The following is a 20,392-nucleotide window of genomic DNA, read 5'->3' as shown; positions in this document are numbered from 1 at the left end:
CAATTGTCTATAGGGGTCCACTTTTTTTTTGGAATTTAATATTCATAAAAGATTACAAGCCCTGTAGCAGAGAATTTTGTATTTAGATTCATATTTTTGTATAGCGCCCATATTACGGTACTATCCAATTTACGGTATTTTGAACACCTCACCTGCGTTTTCCAACCAATTTCATTCGCATTTGCAGTACTTCATGATGGAGGGTATTAAAGTTCGGTCCAGCAGATCTTAATGTTTTATTTCTTGTATTTTTTAAGAATTTCACTTTTGTGGAGATATAGGGTACATCGATTCGACTGATATATTTCATTTTCGAGGTTGACCTAAACTTAACAAAAATATAGCGATGTATACATTTTTGATAGTCAGAAAAACATTCGGACATGGCTAAGTCGGTTTCAAAGGTTCTGAAATTATTTTTTCCAAAAAGATAGGGAGTTAAATAACATTATTTCGTCCTATTCCAGAACTGGAAAAATTTAAAACTATTTACTAGATTCTGGCAGTTTCTGGAAAGGAACGTCTGTTCCTATAAGATCTATGATATTGAGTAATTTCGTTAAAAATGAGATCAAATAGTTCGAAAATCTTAAAACTGGAATATATGGATCCACAAACATTGGCTTTTTTTCTTGGATAAAGTGTCCTTATCGGAATCAAAGCACGAAATTGCAGATCAAATTTGTAAAAATGTGTTCCTATTATGGTCTTATTGAAATCTTAGAAAAGTTTTAAATAATAACATTTCTGCATATAGGGTCCGTAGGGTCTCTGCCCAAGATTGTAACTTTTCGTTGCTAATGACTTTTACCAATTCTGTGCTTAAATTTCGCATTGTCCCAAAGTATGGATATATGCACCAAAATCGGATCCCGCCAAAACCCCCCTCAATCATATTTAAACCATGCAGGGATTATATTGGCATAACGACCTTGAAGTTTATTTCCAATAGGGTATGTAATTTGTTGAGTCATTAACAAGTTTTTTGATGAGTTACACACTATTGTACCTGTACACTATTTTCTTTTTGAAAGAGATAGCTTATTGTTAACCTAATATGGAAGCTTAGATATTGTACCTTTTTACTCAATTTTAAATATGAATTTTTCTAACCTCAAATGCTGACTACTTTTCAATGGGGCACGTAAACAAATTTTAATTATAGCCAATCAATATTTCTTAGGTATTTAAGAGAATGTGGTTTAGAACGTTGAAACCCATTAAACGAACTGTTATTGTCACTCAACTAACTTTCTGCGGCAACAGGATACCCGATCCACACTTTAGGTATGTCACAGGTTATACTGGGGTTTAGTGTCGTCCAATCGGGACCAAAAAATCAAACTCACAGGCCTCGTAGGGGCAGTAAAAAATTAAACTAGAGTTGTTCCAAAATTTCCTTTTTTTTTTTAATACAAAAAAACCACAACTTTTTATTTTGGCAATTCAAGATTTCACAATTTATTGATTTGTTAAATTTACGTTGTAGCAAAACACGACCGTCTCTTACGGTGATCAACAAACTCTGTTGATCCAAAAAAAAAGAAAAACTAAACAAAAGGAAAAGGTCGAGAACTGACATCGATTGTCAGTGATGGCACATCAAATCGTGCACGTACGCAGAGATGAGATTAGTCCCTTTATACACGGAGGAAACTAATCCTTGCGTACGTGAACATGCCGCCCCCTTTGAACGATTAGTTCAAAACAAAACAAAAGGAATAATAATAATATAAATATAAATAAAATTCATAGAATTCAAAACGCCCACCGGGGCAGACTAAATATAGATTAAAGCTTAAGTTCAAAAGCCCAGTAGGGGACAGAAAAAAAATAATCAATATACTTATGATTACAACAAATTCCAATTATACCAGCTCACGATGATTTAGTTAAATAGTATTTTGCTCCATAAACGTTCTCACCAACTCTGTGTTATCCACATCGGTCTCCAACGCACCAAAAAAGGCATAACCAAAAATGGTATTCTGTATGTAAGGGAGACCTTTCTGCTCTTGAGGTAAGCCCAGGTAGATATGTTTCGAGACATCTTTCCCCAATACTATGGAGCAACCCCATGGAAGGTAGAAAGAAGTGTCAGCTACATCTTCGACATCGTATTTTTTCCACACTTCTCCTGGAAGGCAATGGGCTTTTGGCGTTTCTAGGCGTCCATCATGGCTTGTTTTAAGCTTTATGGTGAGTGTTCGAACCTCGCTGTGTCTATCGGTAAATTGCAACTCGTAGTCAGGAATGTCGTAGTCTGTTGGAAAAGGTAACCTTTGATATGGTGGTGCAATGTAGCTCTCACTGCAATTCGGACTTAGTAATATTCGGACGATGTGTTTCTCGTCATCAACCCCAGGACGATGTACCAGAGCTTGGGCTGTCATTTGAAGCCACTGATATTTAGAGTCATCAAGCTCGTGTAAAAGGGTATGATGCCTACGCCAACAGACACGACACACTTCAGGGCTACGACAATCCTCCAAGCTGTGTGATAGCCCCAGGCAGTTAACACAAGCCTTATTCTGACGCACATACCTCATTTTTTCCCGTGGATGGAGAACCAAGAAGCGCCGGCACAGTCTGAGTGAGTGTCGGGTTGCGCAAAGAAGGCAGCGATATTCCTCCATGTAAGGGAACATTTTCTGAGAGAGATATAAAAGTTAATTAGTTTAAATTTAATAACACAGTTGGTTGTTAGGGAGTGAAGGATTGGGGTAGGAATTTTTTTGTAGTTACTGCGAGCTAGGTAGTAAGACCAATTTATGTACGGGACGTTTTATCAAGCCCGTTGTCGTCCTTAAGTCGACTACCCTAACGTGCCCATCCGGGCCAGGATACACCTTTGCTACACGCCCCAAACGCCATTCATTTGGACTACCCATCTCCTGTGACAGAACAACTAAGTCATTTACTTTTAGATTTTGTGATGGCTGTTTCCATTTGTTCCTTTTGTGGAGTTCTTTCAAGTAGTCGGATTTCCATCGACGGCAGAACTCCTGCTGAATAACTTTTAATTTCCGCCATCGGTTTAGCAAAGATGTTTTGGTAGGAATTTCTTCTGGTTCGGCAGGGGACAGTAAGGATGAGCCAATCAGAAAATGGCCAGGCGTAAGAGCAGTTAGATCGTCGATATTTTCCGATTGTGGGGTCAATGGGCGTGAATTTAGACAGGCCTCAATGGCTGCTAACATTGTACTAAATTCCTCGTAGGTATAATGTATTTGACCAGCAATCTTTTTCAGGTGAGTTTTACAACTTTTAACACCCGCCTCCCATAAACCTCCCATATGTGGGGCAGCAGCTGGTATAAAATGCCATTCAAGTTGTTGTTGGCCGTATTGTGATATGGCTTTATCTTTCAACTCCAAGACGGTTCTTTTAAAGTTTGCCTTAATCTCTCGAGCAGCACCGACGAAATTACGACCATTGTCAGAAAATATTTTATTGGGACAGCCTCGACGAGAAATAAATCGGGTTAATGCTGCCATAAATGCCGGAGTAGAGAGATCGCTTACTGCTTCTAGATGAATCGCTTTAGTAGCGAAGCAGACAAACAGACAGATGTATCCTTTAACAATGCGGCACCCGCGACCAGAATAGGTTTTCAGCTCAAATGGCCCGGCGAAGTCGACACCAGTGTTGGCAAAGGGGCGACTTAGGGTTACCCTTTCTGGGGGAAGAGCTGACATTAATTGTCTTTCTAGCTTCTTCCGAGCCATTACGCATTTAACGCAGTTATGTATGTGTGTTTTTATCAAATTCTTTCCTCGAATGATCCAGGATTCTAGACGAATAGTTGCCATCATCAACTGGGGTCCGCCGTGTAACGTCATCTCGTGTATGAAAGATACATAAAGTTTTGTGAGTTTACTGCTCGGGGACAGAATAATTGGGTGTCTTTCACTATAAGTCAATGAAAAGGTTGATCCTAATCTCCCATTAGCACGAATAATCTTATCTTTGTCCATAAAGGGTGTGAGCGTGAGAAGTGGGCTTTTCCGATGTAAAGGTCTTTTTTGGGATAGAGCTTCGTATTCCTCGGGAAAGTATCTCATTTGCGATAACCTAATAAGTCGATTTCGTCCAGCGGATAGTTCCGCAGATGATAGGTTTTGGCTTCTATATGTATAGGTCTTTTTCGTGGCAGAATGATTGGCTTTTATGAACCTTTCAATATATCCAAATACATGTATTGCCATTGTATAATTATGTAAATGTTGCAAGTGCATTTCAGTGTGTTCGACATCCGCAGATCTAGCTATATGTGTTTGAGACGTTTTCATTTCCAGATTAATTTCCGGAATACTAAGATATGAAGGCCAGGATTTCTCTTCTTTTTGGAGCCAACTTGGTCCAAACCACCACAGACTTCTCTCTTTCAATTCTGAAGGAGTCACCCCCCGGGTTGCTAGGTCTGCAGGGTTGTCATGTGTTGCAACATGGTTCCAATTATTTCCTACTTTCTCTTGAATTTTTTCAACCCTATTTGCAACAAAGGTTGTCCACGTGTGTGATGGTTTCTTAAGCCACGCTAGGACTATTGTTGAGTCCGACCAAAGGCGTAAAGTGTGATTTTTAATACTCAGCTGCGGAAGAACAGCGTGAGCCAAATTAGCCAGTAAAAGAGCGCCACAAAGCTCTAGTCGGGGCAAAGACTGCTTCCTAATTGGGGCAACTTTCGATTTTGAAACCAATAAATTTGAGGCAACAGAATTTCCTATCTTTATTCGGGCATACAGAACCGCTGCATAGGCTAATTCTGAGGAATCGCAAAATCCATGTATTTCTATTGTGCACTCTGGCGAATATTTCACCCATCGGGGTATTTGAATTTTGTCAATATCGAAATAACTATCTAAAAATGTTTTCCACCTATTCAGGGCAAGCGGTTTCAGTTGATCATCCCATTGTATTTCATCCAACCAAAGTTGTTGCATAATTATTTTTGCTGTTACTATAACAGGTGCAAGCCACCCCAAAGGGTCAAAAAGTCGGGCTATTACCGACAAAACTTCTCTTTTTGTAAACGACTGTTTGTTTGCTATTTTTTCTGTTACAAAGTAAAATGTGTCGTTAGCTGCATTCCATCGGATTCCAAGCGTTTTTGCCATGCTTTTATCATCAAAATCCAGGAATTCTCCATTGAGAAGATGGTCTCGTGGTACATCTTCAATAAGTTTTTTACAATTAGATGTCCATTTTCGCAGATGGAATCCCGCTGATTTCAAAATGTCTATTAGCTGCTGTTTTGCAGCAATTCCTTCAGGGATCGAGTGTACGCCTACAAGAGCATCGTCTACATACATGTTCTCTCTTAATATCTTTGCTCCTATTGGGAACCTATGTTCCTCATCTTGGGCCAGTTGTAATAAAGTCCGTAGTGCCAGATATGGGGCACAGTTGAGACCGAAAGTTACAGTCTTTAGCTGATAATCCTCGATTTCCTCATCAGGAGAAGAACGATATACGATTCGTTGGAAAGTGGCGTGATTAGGATTTATCTGTATTTGTCTATACATTTTTGATATGTCTGCATTGAAGACAAACTTGTACAGACGCCAATTCAATATGAGGGTAGTAATGTCTTTTTGTAGGATGGGGCCTACATAAAGCAAATCATTTAGACTTTTACCAGTTGACGTAGGGCATGATCCATTAAAAACAACTCTGAGCTTTGTTGTGATACTTTCAGGTTTGTATATACCATGATGGGGTAAATAAAAGCAAGGTTCCAAATTTGACGTTGGCGCTTTTATTAATTCCAAGTGCCCAAGGGACAGATATTCTTGTATGACCTCGTCATACATTGAATTAAATTCAGGTTTTTTTAACATTGACTGTTCGTTTCGTAGAAACTGACAAAGAGCCACATATCTATTCGAATTAAGAGCTGATTTTGACGGCTCTTCTAATTTGAAGGGCAAATCAACAGTATATCTACCATCAGAGTTTCTTTTCACCGTGGTCTTATATATGTTTTCGCATATTTTATCTTCTTCAGATACAGTTGTTTTCGTGGGAATTTCTTCAATTTCCCAGAAACGGGCTAATTGTTTGTCGATAGACACTCTCGTACAATGAGATAATCTTAATGATTGTTTTGCGACTCTATTATTCGCAGGGCCAGTTACGATCCATCCAAAAACCGTTTCCTGGGCTACTAACGATCCTAATATCCCATGTTCTACTCCGCCGAGCAGAATCAGTGGGTATAAAGTTCCTCCTATGAGGATATCAATTGGGCCACTCATATAAAATTCAGGATCCGCAAATCTTAAGTTTGGCAATTTGTTTCTTTCTACGTAGTTGAAAGAATGTGTGGGAACATTTCCAGTGACGTCAGGGACAACTAACGCATCAATTTCCAACGAAAAAGAAGGAGTTACAATGGACGATATAGTAAAGATTGCTACTTTAGAGCATCTCGCTAGGCATTCGCCGCCGAGACCGCTAATTTCTGCCGCAATTGGCATTGTAGGAAGATTAAAGAGCTTTTGTATCCTTGATGACACAAACGAATCATCCGAACAGGGATCGATAAGAGCTCTAACTTTGTGACATGTACCATCTTTGACAATTGTCACCCAAGCAGTGGCCAGCATTGTCTTACTTGCTACAGAAGTATGGTATGTACGTATATTTTCAGGCGAAGAAGGTCTCTCTGTGGACTGTAGATTCGCCGTTTGGCAGGATTGAGACCTCAAACAATCTCTTGACTTCTTCTCTGGTTGGGAAACATTTGACCTGTGCAGAAGCGTATGATGCTTCGAATTGCACTCGGAGCAGGATTTTTCGCTTGTACAATCTGCTACCACGTGACCGTAAGATAAGCAATTGAGGCAGTGTTTGTCGCGTTTTACTATAGACAATCTATTTTTAAAGTCCATACTTAAAAATCTGGGACAAGATCGCAAAATATGATTTCCCCTACACAATTTACATTTCGAATTGTTGACTTTTGTATGGTGGACTTTATAGTTTTTTGATCTTTCAAAGTTGTGAAATTTCTGCTGCTGGGGCAGATTAGACCGTGAACTGTGCGGACCATATATGTCAGAGACACTCTCTAGTGCTTGAAATCTTTCCGTTAAAAATATATTAAGTTCTTCCCAGGATGGCATTTCCGTCTTCTTGGCAATCGACTGTTCCCAAAGGGATAATGTTAGTTTCGGCAATTTTGACGAGCATTGAAATACAAAAATTGGATCCCATGATCGAATGTCTATTTTGTATAACTTTAAGACAGAAATAGCATTGTTTATCTCCCTTTGTAACTTTTTTAGAGCGCTTGCTGATTCTTGGGAGCATTGTGAAAGATTAAAAATTGTACGCAATTGATTATTTATAAGAATTCGCTTATTTTCATATTGGTGCTTCAGATTATCCCACGCAATATCAAAACCTTCATCAGTAAGAGGAATATGCTGATTTATCTGTCTCGCTTCCCCACTTGTCTTTTGAAAAAGATGGTACAATTTTTCTACCGGACTAAGTTTTTTATTGTTTACATAAATTGCAGTGAACAAATCCCGAAAACTGGGCCAATTTAAATAATCTCCATGAAATACCTCTGTATCACATGGTGGGACCGAAATTGAGGAGCTGACTTTCTGAGTTGGTTTTAAACTTGAAGTTTTCATTGTTTCTTTGGCGTCTCCAATAAGAGTAAGACATCGCATATAGCTCTTATGAGTTTCTATTTTTTTGTTCTTTACTGTAATTTTGTCCTTTTTCTGATAATCCAAATCAGAAATACATTTTTTGTACGCAGCTTTCCAATCTCCCCATAAGCTTTCAACTTCCAGCTTTTCTGCCTCTAGGGCCATATCGTTGTATTCTTTCAAATTGGTCTCCTTTAGTTGCTGTTCGTATGAAATTATTTCTTCACACTGAATTAAAAAATCTTCCATTACACCCATGACGCTTCGAGTCAGTTAGGCAAATATTAAATTTTAAATAAAAATATATATTGCGATTCTGCCCGCCGGTAGGGACAGTTTTAAGACGTAGTTAATTGAATTTCTTATAATTCAGAAAAATATATTTTTCCACAATTTTATTTTTTAAAAAAATGGGAAAATAATCTTTCACTTCGAACCAGTCCTTATATTTGATAAATTCAGGAAAATGTTTACGTTTTTATAAATGTTACGTTCAACTAGGGATCAATCTGAGGTGTACTTGACGTAGAGACGAAATGTATTTTGAGGCAATTTGATGATGTGACTTAATCTTCTCTAAACGGAGACAGTCCAAAGGAATATTCCAAATACATTTAAAACAGAAATCAATTTATTGCTCTTTTTTGTCAAAATTCTATAAAAATTTATTTAATTATGCTCCTTTTGAAACAGTTCATTCTTTAAGATGAGTGGGACAGTCGATCAAATATTTTTGTAGCAAAGTTCCATTTTGTTCATATAATTAATTAATATATTCACAATTATATGATGATTAAATACATTAAAGGGCTTTGAAATTCTTTAAATTATTTCAATTTCCTCAATAGGGACATTAATTTGTGCAATTATTACTTTGACACCACTGTGTCGATATCATTTACTTGTGCGTATCTCTTACAAGGGTAGGCTCTTGCAGTGTTCAAATAACCACTCTCATTGTGACCGTTAGCGAAAACTTTGATTTCTATTCGCACCAAAATTCCATTTCACTCCATTTGAGTGACCGCATAGAAACGAGCAAACCAAAAATTATTTTTTTTTTTTTTTTTCTTTGATGCCCAAATTTGGTGTCTGTTACTGCAACATTGATCCGCGATGACAAAAATGTGAGTGACGACACAACATAAAGCTGTTAATTTTTGTGTAATATTTATATCTATCGTTAGCCCACTTTAATTGTCCGGTATAATGAGCTTTAATTCAAATTTTTCAGTTTAGGGACAAAAATCTAATATTTATTTTCAATACGTGAAAAATATTATTCTTATTTTCCCAAATGCATCTCTTCGAACCACTGTATTGATATTCTTGTTTTTTCCTTCTTCTCTAACAACACATCAATAAGGGACAGACTGCAACAAGAGATCACAACAAAAACGCACAAGCAACCACTCTTTGGTATGTATGTGGCTGTGTGTATGTATGTTTCGAACAGCCAAACTATTTTGTGTGCGTTTTGTTATTGTTTTTTCTATGCAAAGACACTGACCTACCTCAACAACAAATTGATGGGTAGCGGTATTTTTTGCATTATTTCTTCTTTCGATGCAAAATTATGATTTTTGGTGAAATTTTGCAACACCGCAAGTAACAATAGGAAAATGGATGACAGGTTATGGGACAGGTTATGATGGATGTATGTTCTGGGATAGAAATATTCTGGATCTTTTTATAAATGCACCGTACGTACCTCAGTATGGCTGATATCTGCCTGTATTTCAATTTTTTTTTTTTTTTCTGGTTGTTGTAGGTTCGGAAGGACCATATGTTATTGTCACTCAACTAACTTTCTGCGGCAACAGGATACCCGATCCACACTTTAGGTATGTCACAGGTTATACTGGGGTTTAGTGTCGTCCAATCGGGACCAAAAAATCAAACTCACAGGCCTCGTAGGGGCAGTAAAAAATTAAACTAGAGTTGTTCCAAAATTTCCTTTTTTTTTTAATACAAAAAAACCACAACTTTTTATTTTGGCAATTCAAGATTTCACAATTTATTGATTTGTTAAATTTACGTTGTAGCAAAACACGACCGTCTCTTACGGTGATCAACAAACTCTGTTGATCCAAAAAAAAAGAAAAACTAAACAAAAGGAAAAGGTCGAGAACTGACATCGATTGTCAGTGATGGCACATCAAATCGTGCACGTACGCAGAGATGAGATTAGTCCCTTTATACACGGAGGAAACTAATCCTTGCGTACGTGAACACGAACTTAGTGGCTTGTTTTAAGTCGTGTCTCTTAAACAGTTTTTAATTTCCATTTTTTCCACAGCTTTTCTTATTAAGCTTAAATTCCCGTAAATAATTCCTTCCATTCAAATAAATGAAAAAACAGATATTTAATATAATATGAAATATGCGAATATGCAAAAATCCCATCATCAGCAATGTTGGTGGTGATGGTGGAAGATAACTTGGCTGAATCCCCTTGCGTATAATGATAAGTATTTCGAGGGAAAAATACGGGAAAATACTAAGAAACCAAAGCAACAACTACAATAAAAAACATGCACAGCATATATAAATAACGTCATGAAAATAGCGCTGCGAAACGATACGAAATAAACTTGCTCGCAATGTGCAGCAGCATTTAAATGCAGTGCATAAATGTTATGATGATGAAACTCAGAGAAAAGAGAACATAAATTTTATGTCGAGTAAAGGGAAATCAAATGCTGGCAGGTACAGGTAGTCGTAGTTTTTTTCTGTGTATTACAATCGACGTAAGAACACATCTATTGAAACACGAAACGAATGTCGAAGGTTGTAAATTCCCTTGCCATTTTTAGTATTTCCGTTGAATAAAAATTTAATAAAAGTTGCAGAAAATACAGAATGAGATGAAAAAACTGCTACAAACTTCAGACTGCTGTCATTTCTAAGCGACTGGTCCGACAGCGGTTAAAATTATTTCAGTGGCAGAACATTATATTGTTTGAGAGCGTACAAAAGCTTTTTGGTGAACATTTTCCAGATAAAAAGTTATTCGTGATGGAATTTGGCTGGAAAACAACAAGCACTCCAACATTTAAATTTAAATGTGCACGAAAGTGGATGGAAGAAAACAGCAACATCAGCAGAAATGGTTCGAAAAGTAAGGAAGTTCGGCCAAGTCGCTTGGCCGAAAAATGACTCGTGAGCTGAACATATCACAATATTCCGTTCGGTAAATATTAAAAAATGAGCTCGGGGTAAAGCCATTGGAATTTCAAAACAGAAAGAAAATAGACTCAAAAGAGCTAAAGATTTTCTTCACTTGGCCGAACGTGGTGAACTGCCGAATTTGGTTTTTTCCGTCTTCGATGAGAAAACATTCGTTGTTCAGCAGCTTGCAAACAAACAAAATGATCGTGTTTACTTGCCAAAGAGATCAGTTGAAAATGCACCTTCGGTTGGCCACCAGAACTCAAGCGCCGGCTATGGTGATGGTGTGGGCTGCCATAACAGCAAATGGTCGCTCTCCTCTCGTATTAATCGACTTTGGAATCAAAATAAATCCTGAATATTATCGCGAAAATATTCTGGAGTGTGTATTAAAGCCTTGGGCACGCAAACATTTTGGCCGCAGACCTTGGACATTCCAACAGGACTCAGCACCATCGCACTCAGCTCGCGCCACCCAAGAATGGTTACAAAATGAGGTTACTCGCTTCATTTCCAGCGCACAATGACCACCAAAGTCTCCGGATACCAATCCGTTGGACTATCGGGTCTGATGTATCAAGCCAGCGCTTCGCTGGGAACGGGCCAAAATACTGCAGGGCCACATTCGGACTGCGTGTCACGGTTTCGTTGGCCGTTTGAAGGCCACAATTCGTGCCAAAGTTGACCAATTCGAACAAATCTAAAATTATTCTAAAATTTTATGCTTTTTCGGACATTGTTTGCTTTTATTCAATAACATTAAAAAAAATATATAAAAATTATGCCATTTGACTTTATTGTGTTTGACCCTGTAATTAAAGGACTTTAATTATTTTCAAAATTTAAAAAATGTTTTACTCCCTCACTCTAACTAAATCTTGTTTGAAGTCTAAAAACATGACCTCGAACATAGGTTTATTAAGCAGAAATTCCATTCGATTAGATTTTGATTATTTCCTGATAAAATATTTTTTTTTTTTTTCATTGTTTTTTTCTAATCTTCCATACATTTCCTTTCCCCCAACACAACTTGATTGTCTTCGTAACATAAATTACACAATGTAGGTGTGTGCTATCAAACACATTACCCTTCGTAAGCATTTCGAAAAAGAATACTATTTACCAAATTTCCTTTGTATCTGTCTGTAAATATGTGTGTGTGTGTGTGGTTACATGTGTTTTTCTAATTTATTGCTTAACATGCACTTTCAAACACTTGTATCCGTTTGTTTCTTCTTTTTTGCTTTTGCTGCTTTATCCTATAGTTATTTTCAAGATGTCTGGTGTTTGATACTTAACAACTGTCTGTGTTCGTCGTTGTCGTCATCATCGTCATTGCCTCATGTTTGAACTCTCCTACGAATGACTTGGCTTCGAAATCTCCATGCAAATGTATTTTAAATTACTCTTAAGATTTACTGGAGAGGACAAAGTAAAAACATATTGGCGTATTTTTTTCTGTTATTTCTCTTTGGCTCGCTCGAGTTGAATTAAAGGAGTAAAAGAGGAAATCTATAAAGAAATATCGCTTTTTTTTTCTTTCAAACCACTAGGGCGTATGATTAATGACAGTTTGTGTTAGTCAGTGTCCGTCTGTGTGTGCTATGTTTACTTTATGGTTTTCTTATGGGTCTTAGATTGTCCGGACTACTAAACTGATTTCAAATCAAAATATATTGCCAGGCCATAAATAATGCAGTTGCAGTGGCACGCTGCTGCTGTACATTGACGTATGAGCAACATTTACATGTAATGATGTTGCTCATACGTTACGGTGTCTCTCTCTTTTTAAATTATGCATTTTTATACCCTCCACCTTGGAATTTGTCATTCCGTTTGTAACATCCCTAAATATTCGTTTTAGACCCCATAAAGTATATATATTCATAATCAGCATAAAATTCTAAGTCGATTTAACGATGTCCGTCTGTCTGTCTGTCTGTCCGTCTGTCCGTCTGTCTGTTGAAATCACGATACAGCCCACATTATTTGACGTAGAGCTCCAAAATTTAGCAGAGCTATTTGCATTGTGTCTAGGATGGTTGGTATTGAAAATGAGATATATCGGTCCACGTTCTGGTATAGTCCCCATATAACGGTACCTCCCGATATTCGGTATTTTGATGATTTATGCCACATTTTTTCACGGATTTGTCTTAAAATTGGTATTTGTAGGTCATAGCGGGTCCCTGAGCGTGTGGCAAAACATTGCATGTATAGGTCCACGTTGTGGTATAGCCCCCATATAAAGGTACCTCCCGATATTTAGTATTTTAGTTTTTTTTACCACATTTTTTCACCGATTTGTCTGAAAATCGGTATTTGTTGGTCATAATGGGTTCCAGCTCCGGTGGCGAAACATTGTAATTATAGGTCCACGTTTTGGTATAGCCCCCATATAACGGTACCTCCCGATATTCGGTAATTTGCCACATTTTTCAGGGATTTGTTCGAAAATTGGTATTTGTTGGTCATAATTGGTTCCAGCTTCGGTGGCGAAACATTGCATGCATGGGTCCATGATTTGATATAGCCCCCATATAACGGTACCTCCCGATATTCGGTATTTTGATGGTTTTTGCCACATTTTTTCACTGATTTGTCTAAAAATTGGTATTTGTGGGTCATAATGGGTTCCAGCTCCGGTGGCGAAACATTGTAATTATAGGTCCACGTTTTGGTATAGCCCCCATATAACGGTACCTCCCCATAATCGGCATTTTAATGGTTTTTGCCACATTTCTTCTAATGTTTCTTTTTACCCTAAGGTGGAGGGTATTAAAAGTTTGGCCCGGCCGAACTTAATGTTTTTTTACTTGTTTCCTTGCTACTACTTGATTTGTGGGAAATTAAAGTCTAAAATTCTAAATAAATGCCAATAAAGTAGAAAACGGCGTTCATGCCACATTGAATAAGCGAGTTAATATTTAATTTAACAAAATATATAAAACAATTGTATACAAGGTAGTACGGCAAAGGCAGCTGTTCTCTTTTTTTGCTTCCAAAACTCAATTTTTAATGGCAACTATTTTAAAGTATCCAACGTTTAAAATTTGTAGAACATTTTTATGAGCTATCTTCTCTTGATGGATTTCACGTTGACAGAAAAGGAAACTATTACTCCTCTTTGATTTTTACAAATGGGCCTTGATATTTTCTGGTGTTGGCAAGTCAACAGTCAAAATAGGACATTTTCATACAAAACATGCTTAAATGTTTAAAACATTGACAGTATCGGTCATGGATTTTCCCTGACTACGTTAAGGTAGTCAAAATATCTTTAAGTTATACGAGCTCTACGATCTCTATTTGTTGTTTATTTGACCTAAGACAACATAAAGTTCATTGGTAGGGCAGTATTTTTGAAGAAACCTCAAATTTCATTGCCCTATAGTTTTAGACAAATTCCACCTCACAAAGCATGGATATCCAATTCATTAGGAAAATACAGAGAATATGGTAGGGAAATGCTAAAAAGCACTGAAAATCCTGATCTGCTTTTTATACCTTCAGCCATATATCATTTGATACGGGCAAAACGTGTCTAGTCGAAATAACGGTTTTAGACCCTATGTCTCTTTGGACCAAATCCGTTAGAGGACATTTGGAGTCGATCTAGCGATGTTCGTCCGTCCGTCTGTCTGTCTGGCTGGTGCGCACGATAACTCCCGAGGGGAGCATTCGATTTGGTCCAAAACTTATTGTCAAACTTAGATCGAGTTCGGAGATGGGCAATATTGGTTCACTCATTCTGGTACCTACCACACAAAACGTCAAAAATTTCAAAGAAAATATTTTACTGCACAGAAAGAGAAAGGATAATACAATTTTGCTCCATCCTAATATTTGTAGAAGTACTAGGTAAGATGCGAAAATTGACAATATTGGTCCACTCCAGCAAGTACCTCCCCCACAAAGGGTCATAATTTTGAATTATTATAAATCTTATAAAATGTGATATAAGTGTCCGATTGTCTTCAGATTACATACATCACAATATTTTTATTAACCCAAGATCTGGTGTGAAAATGGAATATATCGGTGCCCTCTTTCTGGTACCTCCCACACAAAGGGTCAAAATATGAATATCCATGAAGCTCATAAAATACGAAATTAACATCCGATTCAATTCAAACTTGGTATATCTCAATATTTCCATCAACACAAAATACGTTATAAAGATGGCAGAGATCGGACCATTCCTTCTGGTACCTCCCTCACGAAGGCTCAAAGTTTTGAATAACCAAAACTATCATAAAATCCTAAATAAGCATCCATTTCTCTTAAAACAACACAAATCCCAATATTTTTATTAACCCAAGATCTGGTATGAAGATGGAATATATCGGTCCACTCCTTCTGGTGCCTCCCACACAAAGGGTTAACATATTGAATATCCATGAAGCTCATATAACACGAAATTAACATTCGATTACATTCGGACTTGAGACATCTCAATATTTCCATCAACACAAGATCTGTTATAAAGATAGTACAGATCGGACCATTTCTTCTAGTACCTCCCCCACAAAGGGTCAACATTTTGAATATCCATGAAGACCATAAAACGCGAAATAACCTGATGCTTATTTCTTCTATCTCTTTATATTTCACAAATCTCATTATTTCTACTAACACAAGATCTGTTGTGAAGATGGGATACCTCACCCACAAAGGGTAAGGGTCTATAAAACTTGCCATATCTAAATATTTCCCTTAACCAGAAATCCGATTTTAATATGTAATTTATCAGAATTTATGATTTCGCATAAAATTGGATAAAATTTCCTCCAAATTTTGCACATACCAATATTTTTATCTGTATTAGATGAAGTATGAAAATGGAAAACTTCGGTGCTCTCATATCTAGTATAGCAAGTAGTCGATATAGTCGAAATTTAGCACGCAGTAATATTTATATCAGTCTTAGGTCAGATACGAATTGGTCAATATTGGCCAACTGCTTTGGAACCTCCCCCTTTGATGTGTGTGTTTGTGTGTGCCATTTAATGATAAAATATAAAAAGTTCATATGTAATTCTTTACTTTATCTATCTTTCTCGCTATGACTGCAAAACAATTTTAATGATGTTTGTTTAGGTTCAAAACAAAGAAAGGATTGACTTTCATTTTGTGTCTGCGATGACGGTCATTTGCTTTTGTTGTGGAAATATTTGTTTATAATAAGGTCACATTAGATGTTGATATATGAGAATGATGTTTAAGTAGCAATAATCCTTTAGAAAAAAAAAAACAGTTTTCTACATAGAGTTCTTGTTGCAATGAACCTTAATCTGAGACACGTTTCATTGTTCTCCCAAACTCATTTACACTGATATTAAATTAGAATATTTTAAGGGTTTGAAAAATATTGATATTTTAATTTTTAATCATGGTATTTTACTTATCATATAGCAATTTATATTTGTATTTTATATTACAGCTAATATAATTTTTGTCGAATAAGTATTGAAGTATTCTTTCCCGAAAATTTAAAAATAAAAATAATTTTTTACGTGCAGTATTATATACACTTGAATATCAATAAAATGCAGTAACAATTTAACAAATTCAAATAATGTAACGGTTTTTTGTAAATTTCCTTGTTTTGGAAACTTTTCTCATTGATAAAAATATTAAATATTTTCCAATTAGTCATTAAATTGCTTAATTAAATTTCGTTCATATTTTTTAATTTAAATAAATTAACAAGCATCGTTTTTTTGTTTGTTTTATTATTAAAATCTAATTTCCTAATTGTTATTCGTAACAACTTAATAAAGAATTTCCCTCCATATTGATTTTTATCGTAAATCCATGTTTTGAAAAACTTTTGTTTATCCTTCAATTTATTTTTATCTTTTAAGTGACTTTTCAATGTTGTTGTTACTTGATTTGCGTTGTACTTTTGATTGTTTTTGTTTTCCCTTTTTCGATCATCGAAACAAACACTTCAACAATCACTCAATCTAATCAAAAGTTTAATATGATTTCATATTTTTTTTTCTCTCAAGGATCCCTTTTTGTTGATTGTTTATTTGCCGTTTCAATTGATGTCGTGTCGTTGTTGTTGTTACCTTCAATTCCATTACAGACAATATTATCAAGTAACCCTTTCTGTAGGTGTGTAGGTGTTTTTGTATCTTTCAATCGTACTGAGAGCATACAGAAAAAGTTTCGTTTGCTCTTTGTTATTTACGCCATGGCCTACATCAAAAAGTTACAAGTTATGACTTTCTTTATTTAAATTTGGAGCTGCAATTCGAGGTTAATATTTTTTATAGAATCAAAAACACTTGAAAATCATGAAAAATAACTTTATATCAAAGTCCTTCTTCCTTTGATTAAGAGTCAAGGACCATGTCATCACATAGACAGCATATGCTGAATGGAGGATTAGGACATATGTTATAAATATAAAGTCTTCTCATAGCTGAGAAGGTGCTCTTCCCAAAGCTGAGAAGATGCTTTTCTCATAGATGAGAAGGTGCTCTTCTCGAAGCTGAGAAGATGCTCTTCTCTTGGCTGAGAAGATGCTCTTCTCATAGCTAAGAAAATGCTCTTCTCATAGCTGAGAATATGCTCTTCTCATAGCTGAGAATATGCTCTTCTAATAGCTGAGAAGATGCTCTTCTCATAGCTGAGAAGATGGTCTTCTGTTAGCTGAGAAGATGGGCTTCTCTTAGCTGAGAAGATGCTCGTCTTATAGCTGAGAAGATGCTCGTCTCATAGCTGAGAAGATGCTCATAGAAGACTAGTAGGTCTTCTCATAGAAGACGAATAGGTCTTCTCATAGAAGACGAATAGGTCTTCTCATAGAAGACTAGTAGGTCTTCTCATAGAAGACTAGTAGGTCTTCTCCTAGAAGACTAGTAGGTCTTCTCATAGAAGACTAGTAGGTCTTCTCGCAGAAGACTAGTAGGTCTTCTCACAGAAGAGGAATAGGTCTTCTCACAGAAGAGGAATAGGTCTTCTCATAGAAGATGAATAGGTCTTCTCATATAAGAGGAATAGGTCTTCTCAGAGAAGACGAGAAGGTCATCTAAGAAGAGACGACAGATCTTCGTAGAGAAGGCGAGTGATCTTCTCGGAAAAGACGAGAAATTTCAATTTTCCCAATCTCATCATACGTTTGGGTGAAAAGAAGGTATTCTCTTGGCTGAGAAGATGACCCTCTTTTGGCTTAGAAAATGGTCTTCTCAAAGCTGAGAAGATGGTCTTCTCATAGAAGACGAAAAGGTCTTATCATAGAAGACGACAATGTCTTTTCAGAGAGGACGAGAAGGTTTTCTCAGAAAAGACTAGAATGTTATTTCAGAGAAGACGAGAAGGTTTTCTCAGAGAAGACGAAAAAGTTTTCTCAGAAAAGCTCTCTCGGAGAATACGAGAGATGATCTCAGCGAAGAAGAAATGTTCTAGTTCTCCTCAAAAATTGCTCCCTTTCCCCCTCTACACATACGTTATTATATTTTCTGTGTACATACTATTTTTTTCCTTTTTTTATTTATTACACATTTTCCCCAGACCACTTTACACTCTTGTAAGTTTTTCAATTTACCAAAAGAACGTAAAAAAAAAACTTAATATTTATAAAGTTCTTGAGAGTGAAGAAAAGGGTTATTCCTTCTTATCTTAATGTTGTTGATGTTCTTGGCTTGTGGACGACAGCCTTTGGTGAGGATGTTAATGGGAATGATGTTTGGGCTGTTGCTTTTCAAAGATGCTGTGTTATTTTTTCACTCTACTAAACCGTACCATATGGTCGGTCGCAGTTTTTGTGTTGTTGTGTGTGTGTGCCTTTGAGTGGGTGTGTGTGTGTTTGTGTGCGTCTGACACAAAGATATTTTCAAGTGTTTTCCTTATGTACATAAATAATGGATTTTATGCATATTTAAGAGCAAAGCTGGGAAATTCTAAACAATTTAGATAAAATATTTGTTTTTGTTTGAACGAAAAATAACGAACGAAAGAACGGACGGACTAACGAAGAAAGGTTTACTAAGTTGTTAAGGGATTAGTTTTGGGAAAAAATATGCACGTTTCAATATGGCTAGGCATAGGAAAAAATATGAATTTTTAATGGAGACGAATTAGATAAGCTACTGGTACCTGCTTACCCAAAAAAAAAAAATAACAAACGAACTTTAATTTTTAAAAATGTAGAAATACAATATGTTTACTAGACAAATATTTAATGACGAAGAAGGTGGGGAAGATAAATAGGAAGACAGGAAAGGAGAGAATATGAAAAATATGAAAAGGATTTTGAAAAGTTGCAACAAAAATTGTGAAGCGAGTATAAGTTATTTATTATTCCAAATATTTTAAAAAATATATGTATTAACGATCTGTTTTACGAATAGAAATAAAGTTTTAGAATTGTAACACAAAAATTATGCCATTCAATATCACAAAAAATGTTGCAGAATCCCTGTATAGATATGCAAACCAGCATTTTATTGTTGCAAACCAACATTTTCATCGATTTTTTCGTAGATTTGAAATCGGTGAGTCGATTGTCTTCAATATAAAATATTTTTATCCCAAAGTACTTCAACATGACGACAAAACATTTCACAAAAGTATAAAAACTACCGACATTTTTCCTTGATATTCCTGAAGTCCGAACTATACACAACCTTAATTTTCTGTTTTTTGATATTTCGATTCTTAATTTTAAGTGGCAATAATTTCATTATGATTTTTCTCATTTTTTCATTTCAGGTCCTAAAACGTCAACGGTTGTACAATACATGAAAATTGTGAATACTTTATTATGGAGGATGCAGGCCTACTAAAATGGTCACAATAAAACCTTAATGTTTTAATATATATTATATACAAATTATTAATAATAAATATATTTAAAAAAAAAATGCACAATGTATGTACTCATTTTGATTTTTCTATTATAAGAAAAGGTAAAGTATTTTATGCGCCTAAAAGCATGCTTCAAACATTAGAATATGTTGGTAAAATTAGTTTGTGTGAGGGTAACTCTGGCAATGACATGATAACAGCGCCATCTATTGATTGACATGATTCAAATGAGCAATATTCGTTCGATTTTCCACAAAATTCACATGTCTTTAAACAGTGGAACATGGCTATAGCACACTTTGACCTAAAATTTGAATTAATCGTTGGGAAATTGTTGCTGAGCACCCTTTGTCAATTTAAAATTAAAAAAAAAAAATAATATTGAATAGAAATAGGTTGTAGATAATAAACCAGTAAGGAAAAGCAAAAGCCGGGCGGCCGACTATATGATACCCTACACCACTATGTATATTTAGTGGAGCTCCCGTAACTAAAGAATCTATATTGCGATATTTTTTTGGGAAGTAGATCCTACCTCCTATGAACCTTTAGCAGATATAATTTGGTTTCAGAGGGAACTAATATATGGAAGACATATCTAATTCTGAATCGATTTTCCCCAAACTTGATGGACACATTTTTATCTTCTATACCAAATAACATTGCTCGAGATGGATTTTTTTAAATATGTCGGAATGGAAACGTAAGTTCCGAAATTCTCTCCATTTGTA

At 36.0% G+C, this 20,392-nt stretch overlaps 2 protein-coding genes across 2 annotated transcripts in view; both read right to left on the bottom strand.

Annotated features, from left to right (window-relative positions):
- The window catches only part of LOC101894838 (uncharacterized), a 375,018-nt gene that overhangs the window by 51,698 nt on the left and 302,928 nt on the right, over positions 1–20,392 (bottom strand). The window lies entirely within an intron of this gene.
- LOC131806586 (uncharacterized) lies at positions 1,319–9,897 on the bottom strand. The gene is made up of 2 exons (XM_059130885.1): positions 9,382–9,897; positions 1,319–2,651 (listed from the first exon to the last, which is right to left on the bottom strand). The coding sequence occupies exons 1-2, from the start codon at positions 9,454–9,456 to the stop codon at positions 1,893–1,895; spliced, it is 834 nt and encodes a 277-aa protein (XP_058986868.1). The 5' UTR covers positions 9,457–9,897; the 3' UTR covers positions 1,319–1,892.

Source organism: Musca domestica, unplaced genomic scaffold (genome assembly GCF_030504385.1).
Source record: "Musca domestica strain aabys unplaced genomic scaffold, Musca_domestica.polishedcontigs.V.1.1 8, whole genome shotgun sequence".
NCBI classification, from domain to species: Eukaryota; Metazoa; Arthropoda; class Insecta; order Diptera; family Muscidae; genus Musca; species Musca domestica.
This window is presented reverse-complemented; position numbering and strand designations above follow the sequence as displayed.

Bases quoted from the DNA above. Each gene is read 5' to 3' on its own strand.
- LOC131806586 (XM_059130885.1), bottom strand. From the start codon at position 9,456: ATGGTCCTTCCGAACCTACAACAACCAGAAAAAAAAAAAAAAATTGAA. The intron at 2,652-9,381 runs GTACGTACGGTG...TATCTCTCTCAG, and splicing joins CAGATATCAGCCATACTGAG to AAAATGTTCCCTTACATGGA.